Consider the following 26,010-nt stretch of genomic DNA (forward strand, 5'->3'; position numbering starts at 1 on the left):
CTTAAATTGGATCTTTGATCATTATTGTCGCAGGTGTTTTTGGAAACAGTATGAAAGCCATTCTGGATAAGCTGTCATCATACATCATATCCCAACACGGACTGAACTGCTCCCCTCATCATTGGAAAAGCCTTTAAAAAGACTTTGAGATTTTGAAGTTTTTTGAAGTACAATGTTGAATGATTTGGTTGGGACCTGTCACTGTGCGTAGCATTCGAACATTTCAAGATTTTATGCATTACTTAAAGTTTTTCTTGTGGTAGTTGTTAACTTTTTATGTTGCCGTCTTGGGCAGGTCTCTCTTCTGAAAGAGATTGTTGTTCTTATCCCGTTAGATATGGGTTAAATCAATTATACACATACAACAAAACATTGCACAATTTCTGTCTAAAACCAAGATGCATATGTGGTCTTCATGAGTTCAGTGGTCATAACTTTCCAGTGCAATAACGGGGGGCAGGTTTACAACACAGCTCCTCCCTCCTTGAAGATCAGTTGACTAGGAGGGGCTGGATTGTCCTCCCAGTCCACAGAGCATCTGGCTGAGGAACGACAGATGCTGACAGCTGGACTGACACCCAGCATATGTCCCTTTCTTTATTCCTGCTCCACTCAGACAATAGAGTAGAAGGGACGGGGGTGCTTTGTGTGGAGAAGGTAGACCTAATAGCTTGTGACTCCAGAAAAGAGCCCCCATTCTCCAGGAGAGCCTGGAGAGCAATTAGCCCGTCTCTGATCCTAGCCTGGGGAGTTATTATGGGTGGACTGAGCCCACAAAAACCTCTATAGTCTATTCTCATTCATGCCACATTAAGATGTTTATTTTTTCATTACTGCGCCAGTACAATGATGATTTAAGTTTGTTGTCCAAATTGTATTTCAGGGATAACTGCACACAGTCTTTTATAATAGTATTAATCAAACACATGGTTGGCTAGTAACGGATTACATGTAATCGGGATAACGTTAACAGATTGCAATAAACAAATAGCTAATCAGTCCAGATAACATTAGAAGAAAATGCCGCAATTAGATTTGAGTTACATTGTTGAGGTTTATTTGATAACATTTCTGATCATGTCTTTAAAATAAAACAAATGTAAAATGATGAAACTTTAAAAAATATGATAATGTTGGTTTGATTAAACAACATCGGCACGAAACAAGAGACAGTACAAAACAAGTAAAATATGATTTGCTTTTTTTATAGTAGGTCACTTTTCTCAGGTTGCTCTTTTTTTTGCAAATGGTGACTTTACTTGAAAATGTTCGTAACATTTTCAACAGAAAGACAATTTTTTTGTGTAAATGAATTATTTTCAATGTTTGATCCTGAAGTCCACATTATTCAGATTAGATCGCCTATGTGATTACAAATGTAATGTGTTCTATTCAATTCAGTAATTTCAGAGTAATCTGACCCAACCCTGCACACTTACTCTGGCTGCTACGTGCGCCGACCACGTGTGCTTTGTTTTGCTACGTGATGACGTCACCCAATGCGTAACATAGCGGAAGTAATTTGAATTTACACCAAGTAGACACAACACGGATACATGCAGCTCACTTACACCAATATTAAAGTAAGTCTCTGCTATGCGAAGCACTAATATGGGGCGAAAGTATTCACATACTAGTTTGTTTGTAAGCACAGGTCACTCAGAAGCCTCGCAATGAGAGGTTAGAAGCTAAGCTAACTGTTAGCATTGAGATCCATTTTTCTTGAATAGAGTCACAGTCTGTTTTTCTGCGAAGTGCAACAGAAACAGTCACACTCATGAAATGCATACACAAGACGTTACACATTGCCATTAAAGCGGCCGTTCAATACACTGCTGGTTACCTGACACATTGTGAATGAACTCTCCTTTCTGTCTCTTCTCTGCAGGAATGGGTGTGAAAGGTCTTCAGAGCTTTATGGACCGCTGCTGTCCAGAGGCGTGTGTGTCTGTGAACCTGAGAGAAATGTCCCGACAACACGCTGCTAAAAGACAGACAGGCTGCACGACCACTACTAACAGTACCAGTTGAGTTTATATCAGTGTGCAAGTAGACATAGAAGTTGTGTTAGGTTGTTCTGTTCATCTTTGTTTTAATGTTGTGTCTCCTGCAGTTGTTTGTCATCGTTTTTAGTAGTTTTGTGTCTCTTTGTGGTTGTTTGAGCTTTTGTGTCTCTTTGCAGCTGCTTCTGCTCTATTTGCAGCCTTATTGATTTTTGCTGTGGTTGTTTTGCCCCTTGTTGGTTTTATTTGATGTCTTGTTGCAGTTGTTGTGCTTCTTTGTGTAGTGTTTCTGTGACTCTGTTATTATTACGTGCATCTGTCTGGCCTGGGCGATGAGCCAATAAATTAGCTGTACATTTGAACAAATCAAAAATACATTTTATACACATCTTTTCATAATATAGATATTTATAGTATGACATTAGTTTAAAGCATTTTATGTATCTTCTTTTGGCCAAGTCAAGTATCTTATTTTAAGCTATGGTAGTTGGTTACTTGATTACCAATACAAACGCTGCTGCTCCCAGCTACATACGTAGACTTATCATCAAGTGAAGCTGGTAGCTTGAATCCGTAGAGTAGTGCAAACAGGAATACAGACAAAGGTAAATCAGTGACAGCCAAGGATATCAGTGTGAATGGCTGGAAACAATCAGGAACACAATCTTGATGATCTAATAAAACCAAAAGAGTCAAAATGACAGTAAATTACAAATGTCTTTCTGTCAATAATTTGGGTTAGCATGCAGACCGGCATTTTGTTACAGTTGTGTTTCCCCACCCATCAGGACCCACACTTGTTGTGGATGGTATGGCCTGCCTGCGCCACTGGTACTCGTGTAAAGACTGGGTGTGTGGGGGGCAGTGGAGGGAGTACATGGATGGGCTGAAGGGCTGGGTGGAGGCCTTCAGCTCAGCTGGCATCAGACTGGTCTTCTTCTTCGACGGAGTGGTGGAAGAGCAGAAGAGACAGGAGTGGGTGAGAAAAGAAACTCTGAACTTTTGGCGTTCAAATAATCAAGCTTGAATATGGTGCATGCCGGGCCTTCACTGTCTTCAGTTACATAGTTTATACAGAGTTTTCTGTAGCACTATAGTGCAGTTGTTAAGTTCAACTTCAACTTTATTGTCATCCAATCACATCCAAAGTATCCCTTTAATAATGTCATAGCATGTCGCACACAAAGTATGAAACGGCTCTCATATTTAACTATTAACTTGCAGAAGGACTGTGATTTACTCAATTTTCTTTTCTTTTTTTTCCTTTTATTGTCATTATACAGTAGGCCTACTTACTATGTAACAAAATGGTTTCTCTGCATTTGACCCATCCTAGTGTTAGGAGCAGTCGGCTGCCATTATGAACGGCGCCCGGGGGAAGATCATCCTTCTGTGAACAACATCTCCTTCTGTCCACAGGTGAAGAGGAGACGCAGAGTAAACGGGGAGATTTCTAAACTGTTTCGTCACATCAAAGCTCAAGGAGAGCAGCCCGGTAGAGAGCTCTTTTGTCTGCCTTCTGGTCTGGCAACATTCACACGCTTTGCTCTCAGGTCAGCATTTTCAAGACCAATTACGATGAAATCACAGTCATCTCTAAACACTGTGAAAATAAGTTTCTAATTGTTCGCAAGTTATTTTACAATTGGTTGAATCTGATATCCAATAATCGTTCTTGTTATACTTTTCTTAATGTATATTTGGCTGTTCGCAGGTCACTGGGTCAGGAGGTGTTTTGCTCAGTGCGGGAGGCTGACTATGAGATTGCCAGCTATGCTCGTCAGCATGGTAGTATGGGTATTCTGGGACAGGATTCCGACTTCATCATATATGACAGGTTTGTTAAATATTAGAGTAAATATATCGACCTAAAGGCATATTGTTTTCAATAACATTAAAATCAACTGATAAAACATTTGCACAGAGTTTGAAATTCATTGAACTTTACTATCTTTTAGGATCTGTTGATAATTCCATGCAGTATGGGTAATACAAATAATAGGAAGAAATCAAGAATAGCTTTTTAAAGCAGGCTAATTCACATTAGAGTACCTGCTTACAGTTTAAGTGCTGAAATTGATTTTTTGATTTTCGGGAATTTATTCATAAATTGCTCATGGAGAAAGTTGTATCTTTTAAAGTGCCCCCTGCTTCTCTGTGGCAAAGCTGCGGATACACAGCCTCACCACGGTCATGTACGACCGACAGAGGCTCTGCCAAACCATCGGACTGACTGTTGCCCAGCTACCACTGCTGGCCTGTCTCCTAGGTAACGACGTGGTGTCAGAGGATAAGATGATGCACATCAGGAACAACGCCATGGCAACATACAGGTGACTTGGGTTTTACATTGAGGGTTGCTCTTAGTTGAATTCATCTTTAAAAGTTGCTTTTAATCAATGTTTTTGTTTCTTAGGATAGACAACCCCATAGCACACTCTGGTGCTCCCCAGGGGCAGATGGTTATGGCTGTATCCCATCTCGTGAGCTCTGTGTGGGGCAGAGAGGAGCAAGAGACTGGGCTCATCCCTCAGACTCTGAATCTGTCAGCTCCTCACAGAGAGCTACTGAAGAGAGGCGTTCGCTCTTATTTACTACCTGGAGAGGAAGCTATTCAGCTCGGTGACATCTCTGCACCTTCCTCTGCCTTTGAGAAACATGTTAGTTCAGAAATATTAAAGGTATGTCCTGTACCTCCTTTAACTCATCAATGGAGAAGACCTGAGAGCCGAAACCTCCTCTGACTTAAAGGTCCCATGACATGGCCATTTCTACTGATCATAATTCCATTGTTGAGGTCTACAGAATTACATTGTTCAATGTTCCAAACTCACATTGGTTTCTCATGCAGCATCTCTGTATAGTATGTGTATTCACTTTCTGTCCTAAACGGCTTGTTGGAGCCCCTGCCCCCCTCCCTATGAGCCCACTTTGCTCTGATTGGTCAGCTCGCCCACTCTGTTCTGATGAGTCCACCACCGTTACAGCGGATCATCAGTGTTTATGTGTTACAATGGCGTTAGAAACCAGAAAATGACACCAGTGACAAGCAGATGAGAATGTTGCGTGGGGTCTGGGTGCCGTGTTGGCGGGGCTCGCTGCTCCGTCCTTTGAGGCTCGAGGAGCGGACAGTGTGAGCTGGATTACTGGTGTCGTTTCCTGGTTGCTGCGTGGGGTCTGCGAGACACCGCGGAACTCAGCCTGAGCACACACACACACACACACACACACACACACACACACACACACACACACACACACACACACACACACACACACACACACACACTCACAGTCTGGCTGTGTGCGGAGATCCCCGGAGCCGCGGCTGAGAAAATATAAGGCTGAGTGTGTGTGTGTGTGTGTGTGTGTGTGTGTGTGTGTGTGTGTGTGTGTGTGTGTGTGTGTGTGTGTGTGTGTGTGTGTGTTGTGTGTGTGGTGTGTGTGTGTGTGTGTGTGTGTGTGTGTGTGTGTGTGTGTGTGTGTGTGTGTGTGTGTGTGTGTGTGTGTGTGTGTGTGTGTGTGTGTGTGTGTGTGTGAGGCGCTCCGCGGATTGTTCCATTTGGACCTGGGTATCGTTACGTCACTATACTCAGAAAGAAAAAAATGGAACAAGAAAAATCTCCAATGAGGCGTTCTGGGGCAGCACAGACAGGTCTTTTCTGTGTTAGAGTTTTGCTCGCTACAGGGTGTACTTTGAGGGTTTGTGACTTTGCAGACCGGTTACATAACACACAAGGGGACGGGTAATAACCAGAAAAGCATGTCATGGGACCTTTAAATAGATATGCATATGGAGCATAAGAAGTGTGCACATTTTTTTCCTACTTTCAAATCTTTCTTCCAGTGATCAGCAACTCAACAAGTTATCTGTTACTGTAACGCTATAATACACAATATATTACATATCAAATGATCTCATTATGTTTAAATGTGTTCTTCTCCAGGCCTGTAGAGAGAAGCATGTAGCAGCAGAGGGTTTCATGGTTTACAGTGTTTTGTGTGAGGGAGTGATTGAGTGTAGCAACACTCTGGAGGATGAGGAGGACACTGAGCTGCTGCCTCAGGCACTCGTCTACAAGCCCTGCAGACAACGCATCTATGGGCTGCTGCTGTTCAACGGGCATGAAGGTAGGACAGTCGATTACTGGAGATCATAAATACATATATACACACAGATACAGACACACATGCACCCTGGCTAAACCATGCATTAAGTCAGAGAACAACAAATGTAACATAAGGTCATAATCACAAAAATGTACTCAAGCAAATGTAACTTTCTCAGGAGAGTCTCAAGTATACCAACCATGTAGTCATACTCTGTTTGGTTTAGGCCAGGTGTGACGCCTGGGAAGAGCGGCAGGAGGCCTGACATGGAGCATATAACACCAAGGTTACATTGCCGGATCATCATTTGTTCATAAATGACCTCTTTAGCCCTCCTCCTGCCAATTTCTACACAGATTTGATGTTTACAATGTAGCATTATCAGGTGGGAAAAGGGTGTGTCACCTGGAAGAGTTGATAGTGATTTTACTGCATCTCAAACTCATTTTATATCCACCACAGGAGGAAGTGACACTGTTAGTCTTAAGCTCTTACCGTACCAGTGGGCACGAATAAGGTGACGTTTTCAAAAGTGTGGCATCAACTTGTTACCACAGTATCAGTTTAATGACATCCCAGCTATACCCCAGGTAAAAGTACGTTTGATATCAAGCAGGAATGATTAGAACATTAACATTTTCAAATGCAGCTCCTCCGGGTAAAGTATAAATAATGTCAGGGTTGCAGTGCGTGTGTGAAACTGGCTGACCCTAACTCTGACTCTGTGTTTTCAGGCAGCAGGGTCGACCTTCCAGCCATCAGGGAATGGTTCGTCTACGCTGGAAACGCTCTGAAGGAGCCTGACATGGTCCATCCCGTTCCAATCAGCCTCCAATGTACTGTACCTGCTGTTTTCCTCACATACTTCACATACACAATCTGATTTCCATCTAGTAATGCCAGGTGATGATAATTAAGACGATGAGGACATGAGTGTTTTTAATGTTTTTTAATGCTTCATTGGAATGATAATTTCCTCTATAATTAAATTATTCCTCGGCATCAATGAGTGTCGGAAAGGCTGTGAGAAGCTTCGCCTGGTTGTGCTTAATACATTAAAAGCATTTGCCTCTTTTCCTGGAGTGTTTTTCAACACAAAGACAGCATGTTTTTCTCTGTTTGAATGTGTAGATAATCAGCCCGTTCTGGACTTGTTATGGTTCGGTAACGGTCCTGAGGTTTCGTCTCTCCGCCTGAAGTCCTTCCTTTCGATGTTTGACTGCCAGGAGCTTTCAGAGTTATATGGAGCTGTTGAAGACTCTCTCCTGGCTGCTCTCTGCCTCGTCACCTACATAGCCCTCCAGGTATCACCAACTCTTTCCTTTTTCTTTGATAGTTTTTAGGATAAGGAAGGAAATAAACAGAGATCAATAGCCTAGCTCAAACACATGCAGAGGAGGGATTATTTGAGTAAAATGAATTTAGCAGGAAAATGTGGAAATACTTTGTCTAACTACATTTAGTCCAAAAAGGGAAACTGAAAAGCCCACTCAAGATTTGAACAAGCAGTCCAATAATTTCATTATGGGACTTATCACTCCCATATCTCAAGAATCATATACATGTGTCAGAATGTATGTCTATAGAAACAATGAATGGAAAATCTCATTACGTTTTATGTTATTTTAATTGAAAATACATACGTGGTTTTCTTCATGGTGGGTGTTCTAATTGCTAAAACACATGAACACATTATTAGTCATGGGTACTTCACTGAGATTGATGTGGCTGTTCTGGTTTTCATTGGTCAGGCTGCATGTTTGGCCTAGCCTTCAATGAATATGTTAAAATGCTCAATGAGGAGGCATCAGTTTCTACTGAGGCATTTCAGTCCAGATAATGGCAGTGTATGGACAGTAAAGCTACACCTGGTGATTTATGTAAACAGAAAATGAAAGACTAATGTATTTGGTGACAATTAAACACACAAGTCAGCTTTTGATATGGGATTTGCTACAGCAGTATATACAGTAATTATTCCACCCTTTGTCAACTTGTGATTTGGAGTTAAACATCACTTGTTGACAGTCTGTTCTCTGTTGTTTGGCTTAATGGTAGCCACTATCACGCAGGGCCCAGTTTAGCCGCAGACACTGGTCTTTGTAACTCCGGCTCTTGCGTCAACACCGGCTCTGATAACCACCCAGGAGCTTTGAATATCTTAAGAGCCAATACCTTATTCACCCTATTACAATCGGGTCCTTATTTTGGTTCTACATTGTAATGTGTCCTTTTTGTAATTCTGTTGTAATGCCTTGTTGTCCTAGCAAAGAGATAACTTTTCAAAGTTTGTTAAAGAAGCAGAGATTTGTGTTTTTGCTTTGTACATACTGCATATACGTCATCTGATTGAGCTTTAACACACAAGAAATCACGGGAGCACAACACCTGGGTAAAGGTGCATGCGTCATTTTGCAGAATCGAAACACAAATTACACTGTAGATTCATTTATCAACTACATAACAAAAAGACAAAAAATGTATTTCCAAAGAAAATAATCAAAGTGTTTTCAAAGTGCTTTGATTGAAACATCTTTGTGTATAAGAAATATACAATGCTTTAGTTTAGTTTCAAGGAACTGTAATCAATCATTGCATTCCAATAACATCGTCGGATTGAAGGTAGAAAGTATATATTTTGTAAATCAAAATTGATGCAGCAGATCCAGAGATATCGTCTATTTTAAATCTATGCATTCTTCTTCCTTGTCAAAATATGTTGCCATTATTACCTTTTGAATTAAAATGCTATATTTCTTCTTCTCTAACAAAATCGCAAGCAAGCCAGCTTTTTCAAGTCACAGGTGAGAATATTCACAATTAAGAAAAATAGTGTTTTATTACAAATCGCAATAAAATCCTGTTGCCCAATTCCTAGAACCAACCACATTGTTTTTACAGTAACAAACAAACTTAAAAACACAACAAAAACACATGAACAGTGACCAGAATCAAACATACAATCTGTGATATTTTTACAAATCAGCTAAATGTTAACCAAATTCTACCCAGAAGCACTTTTTTATACAGATTTGAACAAAGTGCTTACAAACACTTACATTAACAGGCAGCCTTTTAGACAGATTTAGATGGACACTTGAAGCCAATCATTTAAATGGATGAAGGACCATCAGACAGACAGAAGAGCATCTTGTCAGGCTGCCGTTGGATGAGTGGTCAGGCCGACAGACAGCAGTAGCTGTTGTTGTCTGATCGCTGCTGCATTCACATTCCCTCGTCACTCTTCAATTTAAATAGCTGCAGGGTTTGTTTGTTTTGTACACACAACTGGGCAGCCTTGTTTCTGCATCCAGCATTGTTCCTTTCTCTGTTGAATTGTTGCACAGACAGCAGACCAAACAAACTGAGCCACACAGAACACACACTGGATGTGATTGAATTGGCTAACCATATATTGTCCACTGTGCGGGTGTGTGTGTTTGTGTGTATGTATGTGTGGTGTGTGTTTTCAGATACAAACGTTGTCTCAGGAGGACTGTGATGCTTACCTGAGTCAGGCTGTGTGTCTGAGACTTAAATCCCAGAAGGAGCTTCAACATATCAAGGTTAGTAATAAACACACATTCTTCAATACTTTTTTTTCTCTTCAGAACAGATCAGTTTTCAGATTTGTACTCACTGGCTTCGTCCCGATGCTCCCTCAAGTTGTTGAGTTTCCTGCCGCACAAAGACAATGTGCCCTGCAGTTGACTGTAAACAAGGCCTTTTTGTGACAAACACAGTGGAGAAAGTGTTTCCAGTTATAGAAAGTGAGGAGAAAATGGGGACAAAACATAAATAAGCTGCTGATTGTGCCCCAAGAAAAACAAATAAATAAACAAATAACCCAAAACAATTCTTCTTCAACTGCAGTATGTTTGTATTGCTAATGGTAATTTTCTGTTTAATTTTGGGCGACTGTGAAGTGTATTTAAGTGTCATCGAGCAGCTGGCACCTTGCATGTGTGTGAATACTTGTATATGTCAAAACGCTTTGAGTAGTCGTAAAGACTGGATAAAGTGCTATATAAATACAGTCCACGTTTCAAGGCTTTATTGTCATTAGCACATTAGCTACAGTGTAGTTATGGCAATGAAAAACTTTTAAAAAACACATACATTTGTCTAGTTTTCATCAATGAATATATTATTTGGGAATACAACATCAACAAATACACATATTTATGCAAAGACATCCTGAAAGCTCAATACGACATCACTGTCGCAGCCGTAGGTAAAGTTGCACCATGAGACAAACATCGTGAACAGCTTGGATTGCTGGTGTGTCTTTAATTTATAAACAAAGTACAACTAGCTGCAGACAAGTGTAGGTCATTACAATCTGAATGATCAGAGCAGCAATCTGCTGCTCAATGATGAAGAACTGATGTTCAGAACGACGTGATTGGACAGAAATGGACCGAAAATGATTTAGAAATAATTTTGACAATTAATTTAGTTATGTATAAAGTAGAAACACTGAACTCTTTCCTTTTCCAGTTTCCTAAATGTGAGGATTTGCTTATTTTTCTCCTCCAACTTTATTTGAGTATGTTTGGGACTTATTTAAACGTTGTGCTCCATTAACTAAGGCTTAATAGTCCGTTAAATCATAGGAGTAATTCATAGTTGATCATTCATTCGATAATACCTATACTCAATAGTTGCAGTCTCCATCTGGACAGAAACGTCCCTGAATCAGCGATGCTTCATGGTTACTTTGGTCTCCTCTTGTGAACTCTCACAGACTCGAGGATCAGAGAGTCAGCTGTGCTTTTCCATTCTCTGGGAAAACGGCTGTGCTGTTTGCTGCCTTGTTGTAGCGCCATTTATTTTTACTGCTTAATTACCATACTTATGTCTAGTAATTTGTATTTTTGGTGCTCGACTGTTTTCTACACAATAATTAGGGCTGGGCGTTGATTTGAATATGCAGTCTGGGAGAAGTTCAGAGTTGCAGCATGGGGGTTAACTAGTGTATGGATTACCTACACACACACACGCACACAAATTCAACACATGAGTATGCTCACATATGCACTCGGAGGTGGTTCAACACACACTCATTGCTATTTGATGTTTGTGTGTGTTTGTGTACACAGTGGCTTGCTCCCTTCAGCGCATCACATCAGACCTGTCCCTTGTTTCTTCACTACACACCCCAATAACAAGTTTCTTTTAATTCAAATGTAAATAGTGTGTGTGCATGAGTGCGTCTTCTGAGTGAAAATTAGCTGCACCATTTGTGTGTGTGTGTGTGGGGGGGGGGGGGAGGGAAAGGGGTTGTGGGTAGTTTTGGGGATATATTGGGTTTGTTGCAACATTCCTCCCCATGGGACTGTGATTGTGTGCGTGTGTTGATTGTGTGTGTGTGTGTGTGTGTGTGTGAGAGAGAGAGAGAGACCTAGAGAGTGCTGGCGACAGTCGCCTGTCTGTCCTGGCTGACGCTCACCACATGGAGCTATTTACACCAAGCACACTCCGCCCCGCTGGACACACACACACACGTTTCTGTCTTTGTCTCTCTCACTTTGTGTGTTCTCATATTCTTTTTCTTTATATTCTCAACCACTTTCCCTTTTTTATATCCCTCTTCACGTTGCTCTTTATCTCTTTTCTCTCCCTCTCTCTTTGTCGCAGTGTGTTTGTGTGCTCTTTCAGGCTTTTGTGTCTCTGTCCAGTGGTTCATTGTTTTCAGAAGGTGAAGCTGTGTTTGACTGGAAGCAGGTGGCAGGGAGGGCTGTGAGTGTGTGTGTGTGTGTGTGTGTGCATGCGTGCGTGTAATCACGCTATCTGCCAGAGGACAGGTGAGAGCAGAAAACACACACTCACACACACACACACACACACACAGGGAGAACATCTGCATGCTGTCGTCACAGTTAGCTTGCTCTCAGCTTCTTCTTCAACCTCTTCATCTTCTCTTTCTTTATTGTCCTCCTCCAGTATCTTCTTTTCTTCTCGCCTTTTATGGTCTTTGTCAGCAAACAATGCAACCCTAGCCCTGTGTTTCCCTTAATGGGTCAACTGAAACTATCATAAATAACAAATAAAAAGGAGTCGCATTCATATTTAACATAAATCAAGTAAATATAGGTTGACTAATTGTTTTTCGTGGTATATTTCAATTAAGGTTTATTTAATTGGTTTTTATGCTTTTTTAATGCTGATTGAAAGAAAATGAAAAAATTCACATCTTTCGTAAACATAACATAAAATAGTGCTTTTTCAAGATTCTTGACTAATTGATTAGTCGACTCAGAAAGAATTGAGTCAATTAAGACAGACATTTTCTTTTGTTTCTATAAAAAGCGTGAAATTCAGAAACCAGACCAGCCAATCACTTTACCTTGCTGCTCGTGGCAGTGAAGTCTGGTGGTGGTCTGCGTCGTATATAATTGTCTGATTTATGCTTCAGGGTTGAGAAAATAAGGTTGTGCAAATTTGGGTTGGGAAACACTAATTGTTGAAGCAGCTGTGAGTAAACATTTTAGAAATTTGTTCTGGATGGTGACACTAAGCATATTGAAGAAACAGATGGCTCTCTACAGCGAGACTGTTTAAATGATGCTATGCTGCAGAGAGCTATGCTAAGAAAGCTATATATACCATCAGGCATTGCACTTAAGGATACATGGTACACTCAAGAGAGGAGAAGGAGTAAAAGTGTTTATTGTGAGATAAAATTCCACTTGTGAATTACTCCAAGTATTTTGTAAACAAATAACTCAACACAACTTTTTTTTTGGCTCATTTATTATGGATGGTCCACTAGCATTGATCTGGATTGAATGAATTGTGCAACAGCTATTATGTAACAGTACAGAGAAATTATCTGAGTATCCAAAAGTGTTTTCTTTTGCTACACCGATTATATATTCCGCTATCCCTGGATTGTGTGTAGGAAATGAATGAGTGATTTCAGACACAGCCACTGTTGCTGCAGTCATAGTTGTCTTATCTTTAAGGCACATTGTCTCAAATGATCAAGCCTCCTGATGAAGATGAACTAACAACCAAATGTAAAACCAAACATTTCTTCCATGTTCTTTGTCAGTTGCCATTCCTGTGCAGTCGGGCGGTGCAGCTTGGCTCTCTCTACGTCCGGGGACTGGCCCACCTGTTGGGGGCTAACTGTGCGAGCGGCGGCCCGCTGCCCGGCGCCGCCCTCATGCCTTGGAGCAGCTTCGATGGACGGCTGTTCCACTCAAAGTACCTGCTGGCTCACAGTGGCTCAGACAACACTGTGCTGCTGGACCGCGATGTGAGTGGAGATGGAAAACAAAAAGGGGAATGTATGTGGTTGTGTTGTATGTGGCATGATTTTGGGGAGAGACAAATATTACACAGATGTCTTCTGTTGCAAACTTTTACAATAAATGAAAAGATTGATATTGAGATGTAATCCATTGTGTGTTTTTGTCTGACTCTCTCCAGCCGTTCTGTTTGTCTCAGTTTCTCTGCCTGAGAGAGAAACTTACAGAAACCTGCAGGAAGCGAGGCAGAGTCCTGCAGTCCAGACCCAAAGCACCACAACAAGCTCCTGGACCCCCAAACAGAGACAGACACACAGGTGAGACACAAGACTGATCATCAGAGATTAACACTAGCCATTTACAACCTTAGCCAACTTTACAAGTTGTTTTCAGTAGGGCAGATAATGAGAATCCTTGAGATGTGTCTTAAAGGTCCCATGACATGGCCATTTCTACTGATCATAATTCCATTGTTGAGGTCTACTAGAATAGATTTACATTGTTCAATGTTCCAAAATCACATTGGTTTCTCATACAGCATCTCTGTATAGTATGTGTATTCACTCTCTGTCCTAAACGGCTTGTTGGAGCCCCTGCCCCCCCTCCCTATGAGCCCACTGTGCTCTGATTGGTCAGCTCGCCCACTCTATTCTGATGAGTCCACCACCGTTACAGCGGAACATCAGTGTTTATGTGTTACAATGGCGTTTGTTAGCCACCAGAAAATGACAAACAGATGAGAATGCTGCGTGGGGTCTGGGTGCCGTGTTGGCGGGACGTTGCGGGGCTCGCTGCTTCGCCTTTTGAGGCTCGAGGAGCGGACAGTGTGAGCTGTATTACTGGTGTCGTTTCCTGGTTGCTGCATCTGAGAAAAGATAAGGCTGAGTGAGTGTGTGTGTGCCGGTGAAGCTCCGCGGAGTACCGCGGCTGAGAACATATAAGGCTGAGTAAGTGTGTGTGTGTGAGGAGCTCCGCGGGTTGGTCCATTTGGACCTGGATATCGTTACGTCACTATACTCAGGAAGCAAAAAATGGAAAAAGAGAATTCTCCAATGAGGCGTTCTGGGGCAGCACAGACAGGTCTTTTCTGTGTTAGAGTTGTACTCACTACAGGGTGTACTTTGAGGGTTTGTGACTCTGCAGACCGTTTACATGCATAAAAAGCTACATAACACAAGGGGACGGGTAATAACCAGAAAAGCAAGACATGGGACCTTTAAAAGTGATTTGTGCCTGTTCGGCTCAGTCAGTAGGGGCTTGGACTGGGAGCTGTAGGGTCGCCGGTTCAAGTCCCCGACCAGACCTAAATATGGAGTGTGGACTGCTACTGCGACAGTTCACCTCCTGCCCTGCCGTGGTGACCTTGAGCAAGGCACCGGACACCCCCCTTCCCCCCCCACTCCCATTGCTCCCCGGGCGCTGTTCAATAGCTGCTTACTGCTCCTAGTGCTAGACTCCTGGTACTAGGATGGGTTAAATGCAGAGGCCAAATGTCGCTGTGTGCTGTGTGCTCTGCATGTGTGACCATTAAAGAGGGTTTCATCCCTCCCAATTCTATTCTCTATTATTTTATTCTCCTTCCTAACTTTAACTCAAAATTCACTCTTCACTAAATGTTTTTTCTTTGTTCTCTCGTGTAACATAATTATGTTCTATTTATGCTGGGACTCTTTGGAAAAAGAGTTTTTGATCTTGTGACCATCTTGGTTAAATAAAGGTCAAAGAGAGAAAACGTTTTGACCTGAATTAAGAAATGTTTGGGTGTTTGTAGGGCGCCCTGGTGGCCCAGTGGTTAAGATGCATATTCTGTAACCACAACGTAGCCTGTGCAAATCTGTCTGGAGACCTTTGTGGCACGTCACCCTCTTTGTCTTCCCATGCATACTTTTCTACTGTAAACCAGCCAATAATAAGCTAAATGTCTAACATTATAAAAGTAGAATGATGATGTTTGTATTGTTTTATGCTCATGTGGCTCTAGTTTTGGAGCTAGTCTTTATTTCGAATGACTGTCCGAAGTACAGAGAAGTAAAACATCCCGCAGTGATGTGTTCGTTAGAAGTTAGAAAGACGCTGTGGTTGAAATGAAAAACTGATGAAAATACTGCTGGAGCCAAACATTGCACTCTGACAGCTCATCTGTGGTTGTAGTTCTCTGGTGCCCCTCACCGAACCACATTACCCAGAGGGCCGCGCTGTAACGAGCTCCATGTGTGCTGCGGCCTTAATGCATACCACCCTGTGCACGTGCACACGCACGCACACGTGCACACTTAGCTCCAGACGTGCTTTGTCAGTGCACTAGTAATAGTAGGTTTCTGTTTATAGAGAGCTCTATTTTAAGACTCACAACAAGACTCACTGATTACAGGCCTCTCTCTTCTGTCCCCCCCCTCTTTGTGCTCCCCTTCCCCACAGTCGTTCCCCTCCGTATAACTCCTCATCCTTTTATTTTTCTTGATTTTTTTTCTTAACCCTTTCTCTCTGTTTCTTTCCACTGTTATTCACTTTCTGGTGCTGCGTACAGAGCCTTGACATTCTCCAGAAGCTTTTCCTTGGTATTATTCACAGATTTTCAAACCCTTTCACCCTTACCCACCTACGCCTTTGTTCGTGTTAGTGTGGCCTTTCTGAATATGATCAATCTCAGATATCTGCTTATGAATGCAGAATCTGTAAGCGACTGTATACTGAGCTTTTATAGTCTGAGTTGCATTCATCAATCAGGTTTAAGCGGCCTTTGGTTGCATGCAGATAAACAACTCCTACCCGATCAATTAAAAATGTGATCATAACTAGTTGAATACAATTTTAAAAAATCAGTCTCAGATACAAGTAAAAGAGGTGCAACCAATCAATGAAAGACCTGGAAACAGCTTTTTATGTTATGGTAATATGGCTACTTGTAAAACAATCCTGTCGTTTTTGCCACTCAACACCAACTCCATTCTCGTGTCTCAAACGGCTCATCAGGATGTAAACAATGCACAGTAGAGTAAGTCTTGGCCAGGATATCCGCTTGCTACACCGGACCCCCCAACGTATTGGCCGTTGACAGATAGTGGATGGTGTCTGAGATTGGAGCATGATGCTCTTCACTTGGTTGTCTTGTTCTCCCTTCACAGCGCGGTGGTCAGAAGACGACTCAGCAGTAATTTATGAAATCTGAACCCGCAGTTTCTTTTCAACCCTGTTCCTTGTAAACCTTATCCATATCTCTGCCTGCCATGTTGTCGCAGAGTCTCCAAATTGCGCAAAAAACTGTCAAGTCAACCCTTAGTGGGTCTCATGAGGATGTTTCTGGTTTTATAGATGGAAGGCTATACACTCTTTATACCTCAGTGTTTCATTTCTGCCAGACCCAGACACCAATCATTACTACAGAACTGTGGGGATACAGAGTGTGTGTGAGACAGAGAGTTTGTGTGTGCGTGAGAGCAGTGGTGGCGCTATGTGGTATTGTTGAGGGCCCGGTTTGGTTTTTGTTTGGAATCGGGCCTGATGTTTAGTCTCCTCAGCAAATATCTCCTCTGCCCGCCTGCCCTTGCAATTACACTCTTTAACAGTGAATCCAGTGTAGCTGCTCTCCCATGGCTCTGCAGTTTATTTCTGCATGTGCCCTGAGTTTGTGACTTCAATAGTGTTGAAAGATGCAGTCACTAAATTGTACAGATGTGTGTAGTTGAGAAAGTTAAAATGATTGTTTACTTCCAGGATTGGCTTAGTCTGAGAGCAAGAGGCGAGGACTCATTGGCAGTCTAGCTAAATAATGTACACATTTGGTTTTGAGACTAGTGTTATTCCATCACAAGATGATCTCTATTTCCTGCTTGCTTCAAGTGGCCAGAAAATCAAGCACAAAGTATTTCTCTATAACGTCAACATTTCAAGACAAAATAAGTATAGTATGAAAATAAAAAATGTCAAACCTAGTCCCCAATACATATAATATAAAATAAATACCCATCATACCACTAAAGCCCTTTGCATTTCGACCATAGACAATACTGATAACTGAAGTTGACTTTGGCAGAGCAGTGTGTTCAAGTTGCACGCATCTCTGCTTGTCTAGCTGACATCTCTCAGTGGATGTCTGCTCACCACCTCAAGCTCAACCTTGACAAGACTGAGCTGCTCTTCCTCGCGGGAAAAGATTGTCCCACTCTTGACCTAACAATCAACATCGGCACCTCAGTTGTTTCCCCGACTCAGACTGCAAGGAATCTGGGTGTGACCCTAGATAACAACCTGTCCTTCACTGCAAACATCGCTGCTACAACCCGTTGCTGCAGATACACGCTTTACAACATCAGGAAGATACGTCCCCAGCTGACTCAGAAAGCGACTCAGGTTCTGGTCCAGGCTCTCGTCATCTCACGCCTAGACTACTGCAACTCCCTCCTGGCTGGTCTACCTGCATGTGCCATCCGACCTCTGCAGCTCATCCAGAATGCAGCGGCTCGTCTGGTCTTCAACCTTCCTAAATTCTCCCACACCACTCCGCTCCTCCGCTCCCTTCACTGGCTTCCGGTAACTGCTAGAATCCACTTCAAGACACTGGTACTTGCTTACCATGCTGCGAATGGATCTGGCCCTTCCTACATCCAGGACATGGTTAAACCGTACACCCCAGCACGTGCACTACGCTCTGCATCAGCCAAACGACTCGTTGCGCCCTCGCTGCGAGGGGGACCCAAGTTCCCATCGGCGAAAACACGTGGGTTTGCTGTCCTGGCTCCAAGATGGTGGAATGAGCTCCCCATTGACATCAGGACGGCAGATAGCTTGCACATCTTCCGGCGCAAACTGAAAACTCATCTCTTTCGACTCCACTTCGAGCGTTAGAACTATTAACGAAGTACTTTTATACTAATAAAGGACTGGCTTACCTAAAGCCAGTTGAGTAGCACTTGAAATGTTTGGCTCTATGAAACCTGATGTACTTATATGATTCTGTTTTCTTCAAGGTTGTGTCTTCCTGGTCGAATGTACTTATTGTAAGTCGCTTTGGATAAAAGCGTCAGCTAAATGCAATGTAATGTAATGACTAATTGCTCATTGTAATAAAACACGTTCTTTTGGACTTTCCACTTTCAGGTGGTGGGGAGAACTGGAGCGAGAGAGGAGAGACGACCGGAGGAGGATGGAGGGAGAGAGGGGAGGCAAGAGGAGACCCTAATAAATGTGAAAACCGAGAAAGACTGTGGGAGAGAGGAGGAGGAGGAACGAGAGGAGAACATTTTCACCCTCATCCCAGAGGTCGATCGCATCGCAGCAGAGGCAGATACCAGCTGGCCCCTAGGTAACCGTGTGGATATATATCGATATGATATACTTTATTGTCTCTGTAAGGACATTTGTTCTGGACTCCGTCCTGCAGTTCCACATACATGTACATATACAAACATAGTAAACATTAAAATACATACACATATCATCACTCATACACCGTTTGAACAAACACAATACACAGACGCACATACTGACAATGGCGACCTATTGCACAACCCTCATGGCCAACATTTAAAAAGTACATTTCATTACATGTGAATGTTAAGAAGCTTAATGGACATAGGTAGGAATGAGTGCTTATAGTGATCAGCCTGCTCTTCATCTTCTTCAATGTTTCTTCTGTACTTATCTGCTCTAATGTCATTGTTCCTCCTCTCCTCTCCTCTCCTCTCCTCTCCTCTCCTCTCCTCTCCTCTCCTCTCCTCTCCTCTCCTCTCCTCTCCTCTCCTCTCCTCTCCTCTCCTCTCCTCTCAGATGGTCACAGCCTCCTGCACCAGGAACATAACCCCTAACCGAGTGGAGAGAAGAGGAGGATTAAAGGGGAGGATTTGAGGAGTTAAGAGGATGGGGAAGACGTGATGAAAGGAGCAAAGTAATCAAATTTCTCTGAACAAACTGATTAGTGAATTAACCCGTCAGGAATGTTTGTCTAAAGGATGCAGAAGGTAGATATACGGGGATTAGGAGGAGGCAGCATGAAGAGATTAGGAATAAATCATTCAATTTACCAGTTTAACTTGAATTTGTCTTTTTGTGCTCGAAATTGTCCTTACAGATTACATTTTTTTAAAGTCAATAATTTTAAAGCCAGTACTTTATTTTAGGGCAACTTAACTGTCTCACAGTGACAGCAGATTTTAAATATACATGAGCACTCCCCAAACAAACACAGAAATGCCACTTCAAATGGATTAATGGTTAATCCTCAAGGCTGTTTTTACCTCTTATCTCTCACAATAAAAAGAGAAAGATCTTAAAAGCTGTGTGTGTCCAGTGGCATAATCCTTTTAAAGGAATGGTTTCAACTGGATAAACAGTAACGCTAGTTTCAAGTATCGGCTGGGATAGGGCTTCAGCGCCAGAGATTGACACACTTCTGTAAACTGATACCAGGAGCCATTTTATACAATAGATATTAGGTTATACGTAAACTGGAGTCTCTTAAGATATTTTCCCTTGAATTGTTACATCTTTTGTTTTCTTTCTTTCTGTCTCCTCGGAAAACACATGGAGGTCTTTCTTGTTGGAACAACCACTTTTATTCTGTGCATATAATGAAACGTTATTCTTGAATTCAATTAAGACCCAGAACCAGATGACACTATTCGGCCTGACAACATTAAAACCTCACTGCATTAAGCTGAGTGTGTGGTTTGTGTCTGTGTCTGTGTGCGTGTGCGTGTGCGTGTGTGTGTGTCTGTGTGTGTGTCTGTGTCTGTGTGTGGGATTGTTGGGTTGTTGAGGAATGTATAGCCTTTACAGCCGAGCTGACTGTCTTCCTGTTGCACCGTGAACGTCGTAAAACCCACCGGAGAGGAAAAGGATGCAGAGAAAGTTCCACAGCCTGAGTGCTTTCATTCCTCTGTGTTTGAGTGTGTGTGTGTGTGTGTGTGTGTGTTTTCCTATAAGCAGAGCATTAAAGAAATGTGAGAGTACATTTCTCAACGGATGGAAACATCTGAGGGGAAATCAGAGTGTTGACACAGTGATAGTGAGACTCTGTTTGGCGTGGCTGAGTTACATCGCTTAGCTCTCCTGAGGTTCAATGACACTCGTCACACAGGCCTACATTCAGGCTGCTTATCAAGCTATATATATCTTACATGCACTGAAGATACACACTTATCATTCTATTTTAATGCAGTATGGAAAATATGTATCCTTAAAATAATGAACGCCAACATGTACATTTGTACATTAGTACAGTACAGTCTCTCAAATATCCCTTCATAGGAATACTTTACCCCAAAAATGATCATTTGTGTACCAATTGCCAGCCTGTGTTACCAACTTTTTATTTCATACCTTTATGACGATCAAACAATACAAAAACTGAGAAAAAGTTAGTCTTTAGATATGGTTTTGCTTTTGTTAACGCAGCCCCACATTTTTAATAAGACTTTTCTCTGTTTTTTTCACCAAGGAGTCAAGCAAAAAGAATACAGTGAGTAGTTGATACACAAAAGATAATTTGGAAGGGAAACTCTTAAATATGACTGTTTTATGAACATTAAGCTGTGGATGGCGAGAAACCAATGCTATTGGAGTGCATAAAGTAATACGTTCATTACAGAGCAAGTCATGTATTGAAGAGATGTTGAATCTTTGCTAAAAGTGACAGAATCAAATTAAACATGTTATTTGCATTCTGAAGTTGTATTAGGCTTAGAGGACCAGAAATAGAGCCCTTTAGTGAATATTAGAGTTTTTAAGGGGATTTGACCAAAGCATCCACTCCCTGTTTTTCTTCTCAGTCTACAGGCAGCAGAAGAAACAACAGAGAAAGTGTGCGTGTAAGCGCGTTTTGAGGTTAGTGACTGTGGAGTGTGTGAGGGTGTGTACCATGAGGAGGGGCAATAAGGGTGGGGCAGGCAACACACACACACATGACCCGGGTCCATTAGCCCCTTCTACATAATAACAATAACAGGAGGAGGAAGCAAAGGATGGAAGGTTAAGAAGAGAGGAAGAGGGAAAGAAAACTGTGTAAATGAAGGAGAGGAAAGGTAAACATTGAGAAGAGGAAGATGAGGAGCGGAGGAAACACACCAGAGGGGTGGTCGATGGAGAGGTGGAGGACTAAGAATAGAGAAAACAGGATGAGTGTGGAGTAAAGAGGGGAGGGGAAGACAGAAGAGTAAAAAAAAACACAAGCAATCTTGAGTCGGTAGTCTTGCCTCAACCACAGGAAACCCTTTTGGCTGCCCGACAGATCGGCTTCCTGTGTGTGTGTGTGTGTGTGTGTGTGTGTGTGTGTGTGTGTGTGTGTGTGTGTGTGTGTGTGTGTGTGTGTGTGTGTGTGTGTGTGTGTGTGTGTGTGTATGTGTGTGGTGGAGGTCTGGGCGTGGTCCCTCCAGCAGCAGGGAGGCAAAAAAGTTGAACCCCCTTTCGAGGCCTCCTCCCTGGGATAGACTCAGGCCTCCTTCCCCTCCGGTGACAGTCATTCAACAGGCTGTCATTTTTTTCTGTCTTAGTCTCTCTCTGTCTTATCTAAAGTCTCTGAGGCTCTCTTCCTGCCAAAGTCATCAAGCGAGGCACCCAATTGTGTTACCCAGCTGCCCCAAGGGGATTTCATTTAAACCCTTGTGGTGTCCAATGGGTGGCACCTAAATGGGTCCCATCCTGACCACTAAACCACTTCAACAAACTTTAGCCGAAGCAGCCAGGCCACTTTGAGGCAGAGCTCTTGAATCCACACATTTACCTCTGGAAAGGTGAGGTGTGGTGAAGTATTTGATATGATGTGTTTTGATATGACGACGTTTACTTTTATGATTTTAAAGGGATAGTTCAGATTGATTGAAGTGGGGTTGTATGAAGTAGGCTACTTATCTATAATAAGTCTACCTACAGTACGGTAGATGACGGATGGCACACTCCCGGGAAACAGAAAGGTGTAACGGCAGATAGTAAAGCATTGTACTGCAGTGGATGGGCGGAGCTGCAAAACATGTTTTAGCCATATTTTCTTTTCCATTAACCAGTCTCTAAATAATAGCAGAGCCCATAACGTGTTTTCAGATGATTTCTCCATTCTTGTCTTAGTTAGATTTGTTACAACTATAAAAGTGTTCTCAAGGTGCATGCCCAAGACCCTGTTAGTGAATACAGAGCAGCAAAACACTTTTCTTCTTGCTGTTAGTAAGTGTTGTGCGCAGGTGTGGACCGTCTCTGGGTATACATAACCCCATAATAGTATCTCCATGTGGTTGAAACAGGTTGAAACATGTAATTCACTTATGTTGTCCGTACTTAATATTTTCTCATCATCCTCAGCTGTACTTTTTTGTGTTAATCAGCAAATGGTTACCAGTAAGTGCATGAGATGCATAATGCTCCCTTGTTGTTCAAATTCTGCAGCATCCAATAACAGCATTTTGGGAGAAAACTTGAGAGAAGACAGCAATTTACCTGAACTACAACACCACCTGTTAACACATGAGCATGCTGTTAGCGAGTGTAATTGTTATTATTATACGGGGAATTACACATGTTCTAGTTAGTTAACAAGCACCTTCAAATTGGTGTTTAGGCTACTCTTAAGATACAGAGTGAGCATAAGAATTGGAAAACCGGTTAAACACATTTTATAAATATTGCAAATCTTTCTTTTGTCTCAATTAACCCCTGTATTTATGCAATGATGTGTCTTTATTCATCAAAGCTGTTGCTACAAAGACGATGGCCTGTTTGTTTTCTTGGTTGAATTGTGTGTGTGTGTTGTGTAAGTGTGTTTTTCTCTGTGTCTGTGTGTGTGTAAATACACAAAGAAAGAATCTTGGCCACAGTAATGGCTCTTTTGTTGTTTTTGTCGCACGCACCAAATTGACACAGTCGTCCAAAAATACACAGAGCCATAGTGAGCAAATATAACCCTTCTGTATTTACAGCAGAGACTATAAATACAAACGTCTTTCTTTAGCTGAGGCCAAAACACAGAGGGAACAACTCCCAGACTGCTTTGTGCATGTGTGTGTTTGAGTAACTCAAACTAAACCAGGCCTATTTAATTGGCAGCTCTTCTACAACCTTTATTTTAAATATACAATTGTGCTAAAAAGATAAAATAACATGATTAAAAATGTCTGGTTTACCTTGAAAATGTAGTCTGGTTTAACGGCACCTTGGCTAACAACTTAAAAAACAAACAACAAACTTCTCATTTCTATATGTCACACCTAGAACAGTGTGGCGTATTGAGAGCTAATGTTCTTGCAGGAGTTCCTGCTGTTCTTGGTTTGTGTCTTCATGGTTGATTGCACTTACTGAAAGACGCTTTGGATAAAAGCCAGCTTAATGAAATGTAAAGCAATGTTTCACACGGGACTTCTTTGAGTGAGAAGATGATAAAACATACCAGTTATTTGAGTCTAATAACCACAGATAACACTCATTAAATCAGCTGAAAACACTCACCAGGTGTCTTAAGGTTTTTACTGCACAGAAAAGGGGGCGTGGCCTCTCTCTTCACCACCAGGTCAACATCAGCTCATACACTGTGTTTGGGTCCAGTGGTGGCTCTCTGTCCCGCCCTCCCTCTGCTCCTCCTATCAGCTCCCTCCCTTACTCCTCTCATCCTCTTTTATCTCTTTCCACCTCCACCCATCTCTCCCTCGCTCTTTTGCCTCTGTTGCGTATCTCCAACCCCCCCCCCCCCCCTTCTCTCCTCTCCTCTCCTCTCTCTCTGTCCTTGAAATGAATGCTCTCTGACTAGTGGAACATATGCTGCTGGTTGTTCAATACCCTCCCTCTGAGCGGGGGCGCATCCATGCATGTGTGTGTGTGTGTATGTGTGTGTGTGTATGTGTCGTGGGTGTGTGTTTGTGTGTCTGTCCCCTGTGTGAATACGTGTGTGTGTTCATTGAAACATATGCCTCCTGTTGCACATCGGCCATCTGTTCCTTGAATGGACTGATGGAGTGCTGCTGTAACCATGGTGATAGGCCATTCAGTCAAATAGCCCGTCAAACAACCCCTGGCTCTGTATGTATGTGTGTGTGTGTGTATGTGTGTGTGTATCTGTGTGTGTGTATGTGTTTATGTTTAGGAATTGACTGGCAGAGTGGAGGAATTCCCACATGTTGATGAAATGAGATTGACCTTTTCAAGACGACCCACTCCTACGTTATCCCGTTTCTCTTTTATTCTCCACATTCACACACTTGTTTTTCATACTGTAGCTGACTGAGGTCATTGTCCTACTAACCCAACCTCACCATTTACACAGCAGGACACACAACATTTTACAATACACCATTTAAAGACAAAGATAGAAATATCTACATACACTTTTTACCAGAGAAAATAAAAGTGGGGAAACTTGACTTGTGTTGTATTTAAATCAGTGTTAATCTAAACATTTAATATTACGAAGAAGTTAATTAGTTACATAAATTGTTGCTTTGGATGTTTTTTAAAACATGCCTTTAGCTCTTGCTGAAAGTGTTTTGTTTTGTTTAAGTATTTTTTGTATTTTTGGCCTTAGGGAAGCTTGAGAAACAAACTATTTTCAATGATTTTATTATGATTATTTGTGGTTGAAATACATCTGTAAAGTTTGAAGGTGAGAAAATGTTAACAGTTATATTAAAAGTTAATTCACAAAGACAATATTATTTGTTACACACAAACACAAGCAGCAGCAGGGCAGCAACAGTGGAAATTAATATTGAGTTTCAACTGTCTCTAACCACTGGTCTATTCATCTGTACCCTCAGTCAGCAGCCACACACACACACACACACACACACACACACACACACACACACACACACACACCACACACACACACACACACACACACACACACACACACCACACACACACACACACACACACACACACCACACACACACACACACACACACACACACACACACACACACACACACACACACACAACACACACACACACACACACACACACACACACACACACACACACACACACACACACACACACACACACACACACCCTGCTCCACCCAGTGCAGTGGTCTGCTGGCCATATGTCAGCCCATCTCCTCACTCTCCTGGGACCCTCATTTCTTTTGTGTGTGTGTGTGTGTGTGTGTGTGTGTGTGTGTGTGTTGTGTGTGTGTGTGTGTGTGTGTGTGTGTGTGTGTGTGTGTGTAGATCATACATCAGCTCAGTACATGATGGGTGTTATTGATGGTGGGATATTATAAAGTCCAGTTACATCTTGTAAAAAATGCAAGGCTCTGTAAGTCATTTATAGTGCTGTTAGGAGAGGTTTTACAGATATATAAAGACATCAGAAGTCACTTTGGAAAACATTTTAAAGGTGACCTATCAGGCTATATTTGAACAATATATTGTAGGGCCATACCTATATAAAGTATATAAATATAGTTTTTTTTTCAAAATACCAAACAGATCGTGCATTTTAGCCATGCCTCATTTCGCTCTATATGCTCTTTCCAGCACTGTTTTTGCAGGGGCTGATTCTGTGAGCTGCAGCTGACCACGCCCCCCTGCAGGAGAGGGGAGCGTGCTTTGATATCAGCTGCTAGGCTGCAGCGGGGAGAAGAGGGGGACAAAAAGAGATCTCCGACCGTCCTCCGTGTTTTATTCTTATATATGATTATATAGAGTCATTATTAATTTGT

General features: G+C 42.1%; 1 protein-coding gene across 3 annotated transcripts; it reads left to right on the plus strand.

Annotated features, from left to right (window-relative positions):
- The first annotated feature begins 1,490 nt into the window (after positions 1–1,490).
- fam120b (family with sequence similarity 120B) lies at positions 1,491–20,021 on the plus strand. Of its 3 annotated transcripts, none has more exons than XR_004569789.1 (15): positions 1,491–1,583; positions 1,889–2,026; positions 2,792–2,982; positions 3,423–3,556; positions 3,718–3,840; positions 4,145–4,336; positions 4,420–4,684; positions 5,951–6,134; positions 6,848–6,949; positions 7,245–7,417; positions 9,587–9,679; positions 13,171–13,408; positions 13,551–13,686; positions 18,467–18,671; positions 19,136–20,021. XR_004569789.1 is itself a non-coding variant. In XM_034224351.1 (15 exons), exons 2-15 carry the CDS (start codon positions 1,891–1,893, stop codon positions 19,164–19,166), a joined length of 2,172 nt encoding a protein of 723 aa, XP_034080242.1. In that variant the 5' UTR covers positions 1,491–1,583; positions 1,889–1,890; the 3' UTR covers positions 19,167–20,021. The 3 variants fall into 3 exon arrangements, 2 of the variants coding, with proteins under 2 accessions (XP_034080242.1, XP_034080243.1); XM_034224351.1 differs by having other exon boundaries at positions 13,171–13,377; XM_034224352.1 differs by having other exon boundaries at positions 1,889–2,020; positions 13,171–13,377.
- Positions 20,022–26,010: the final 5,989 nt, after the last annotated feature.

The sequence above is a fragment of the Gymnodraco acuticeps genome, unplaced genomic scaffold (genome assembly GCF_902827175.1).
Source record: "Gymnodraco acuticeps unplaced genomic scaffold, fGymAcu1.1, whole genome shotgun sequence".
Taxonomy (NCBI): domain Eukaryota; kingdom Metazoa; phylum Chordata; class Actinopteri; order Perciformes; family Bathydraconidae; genus Gymnodraco; species Gymnodraco acuticeps.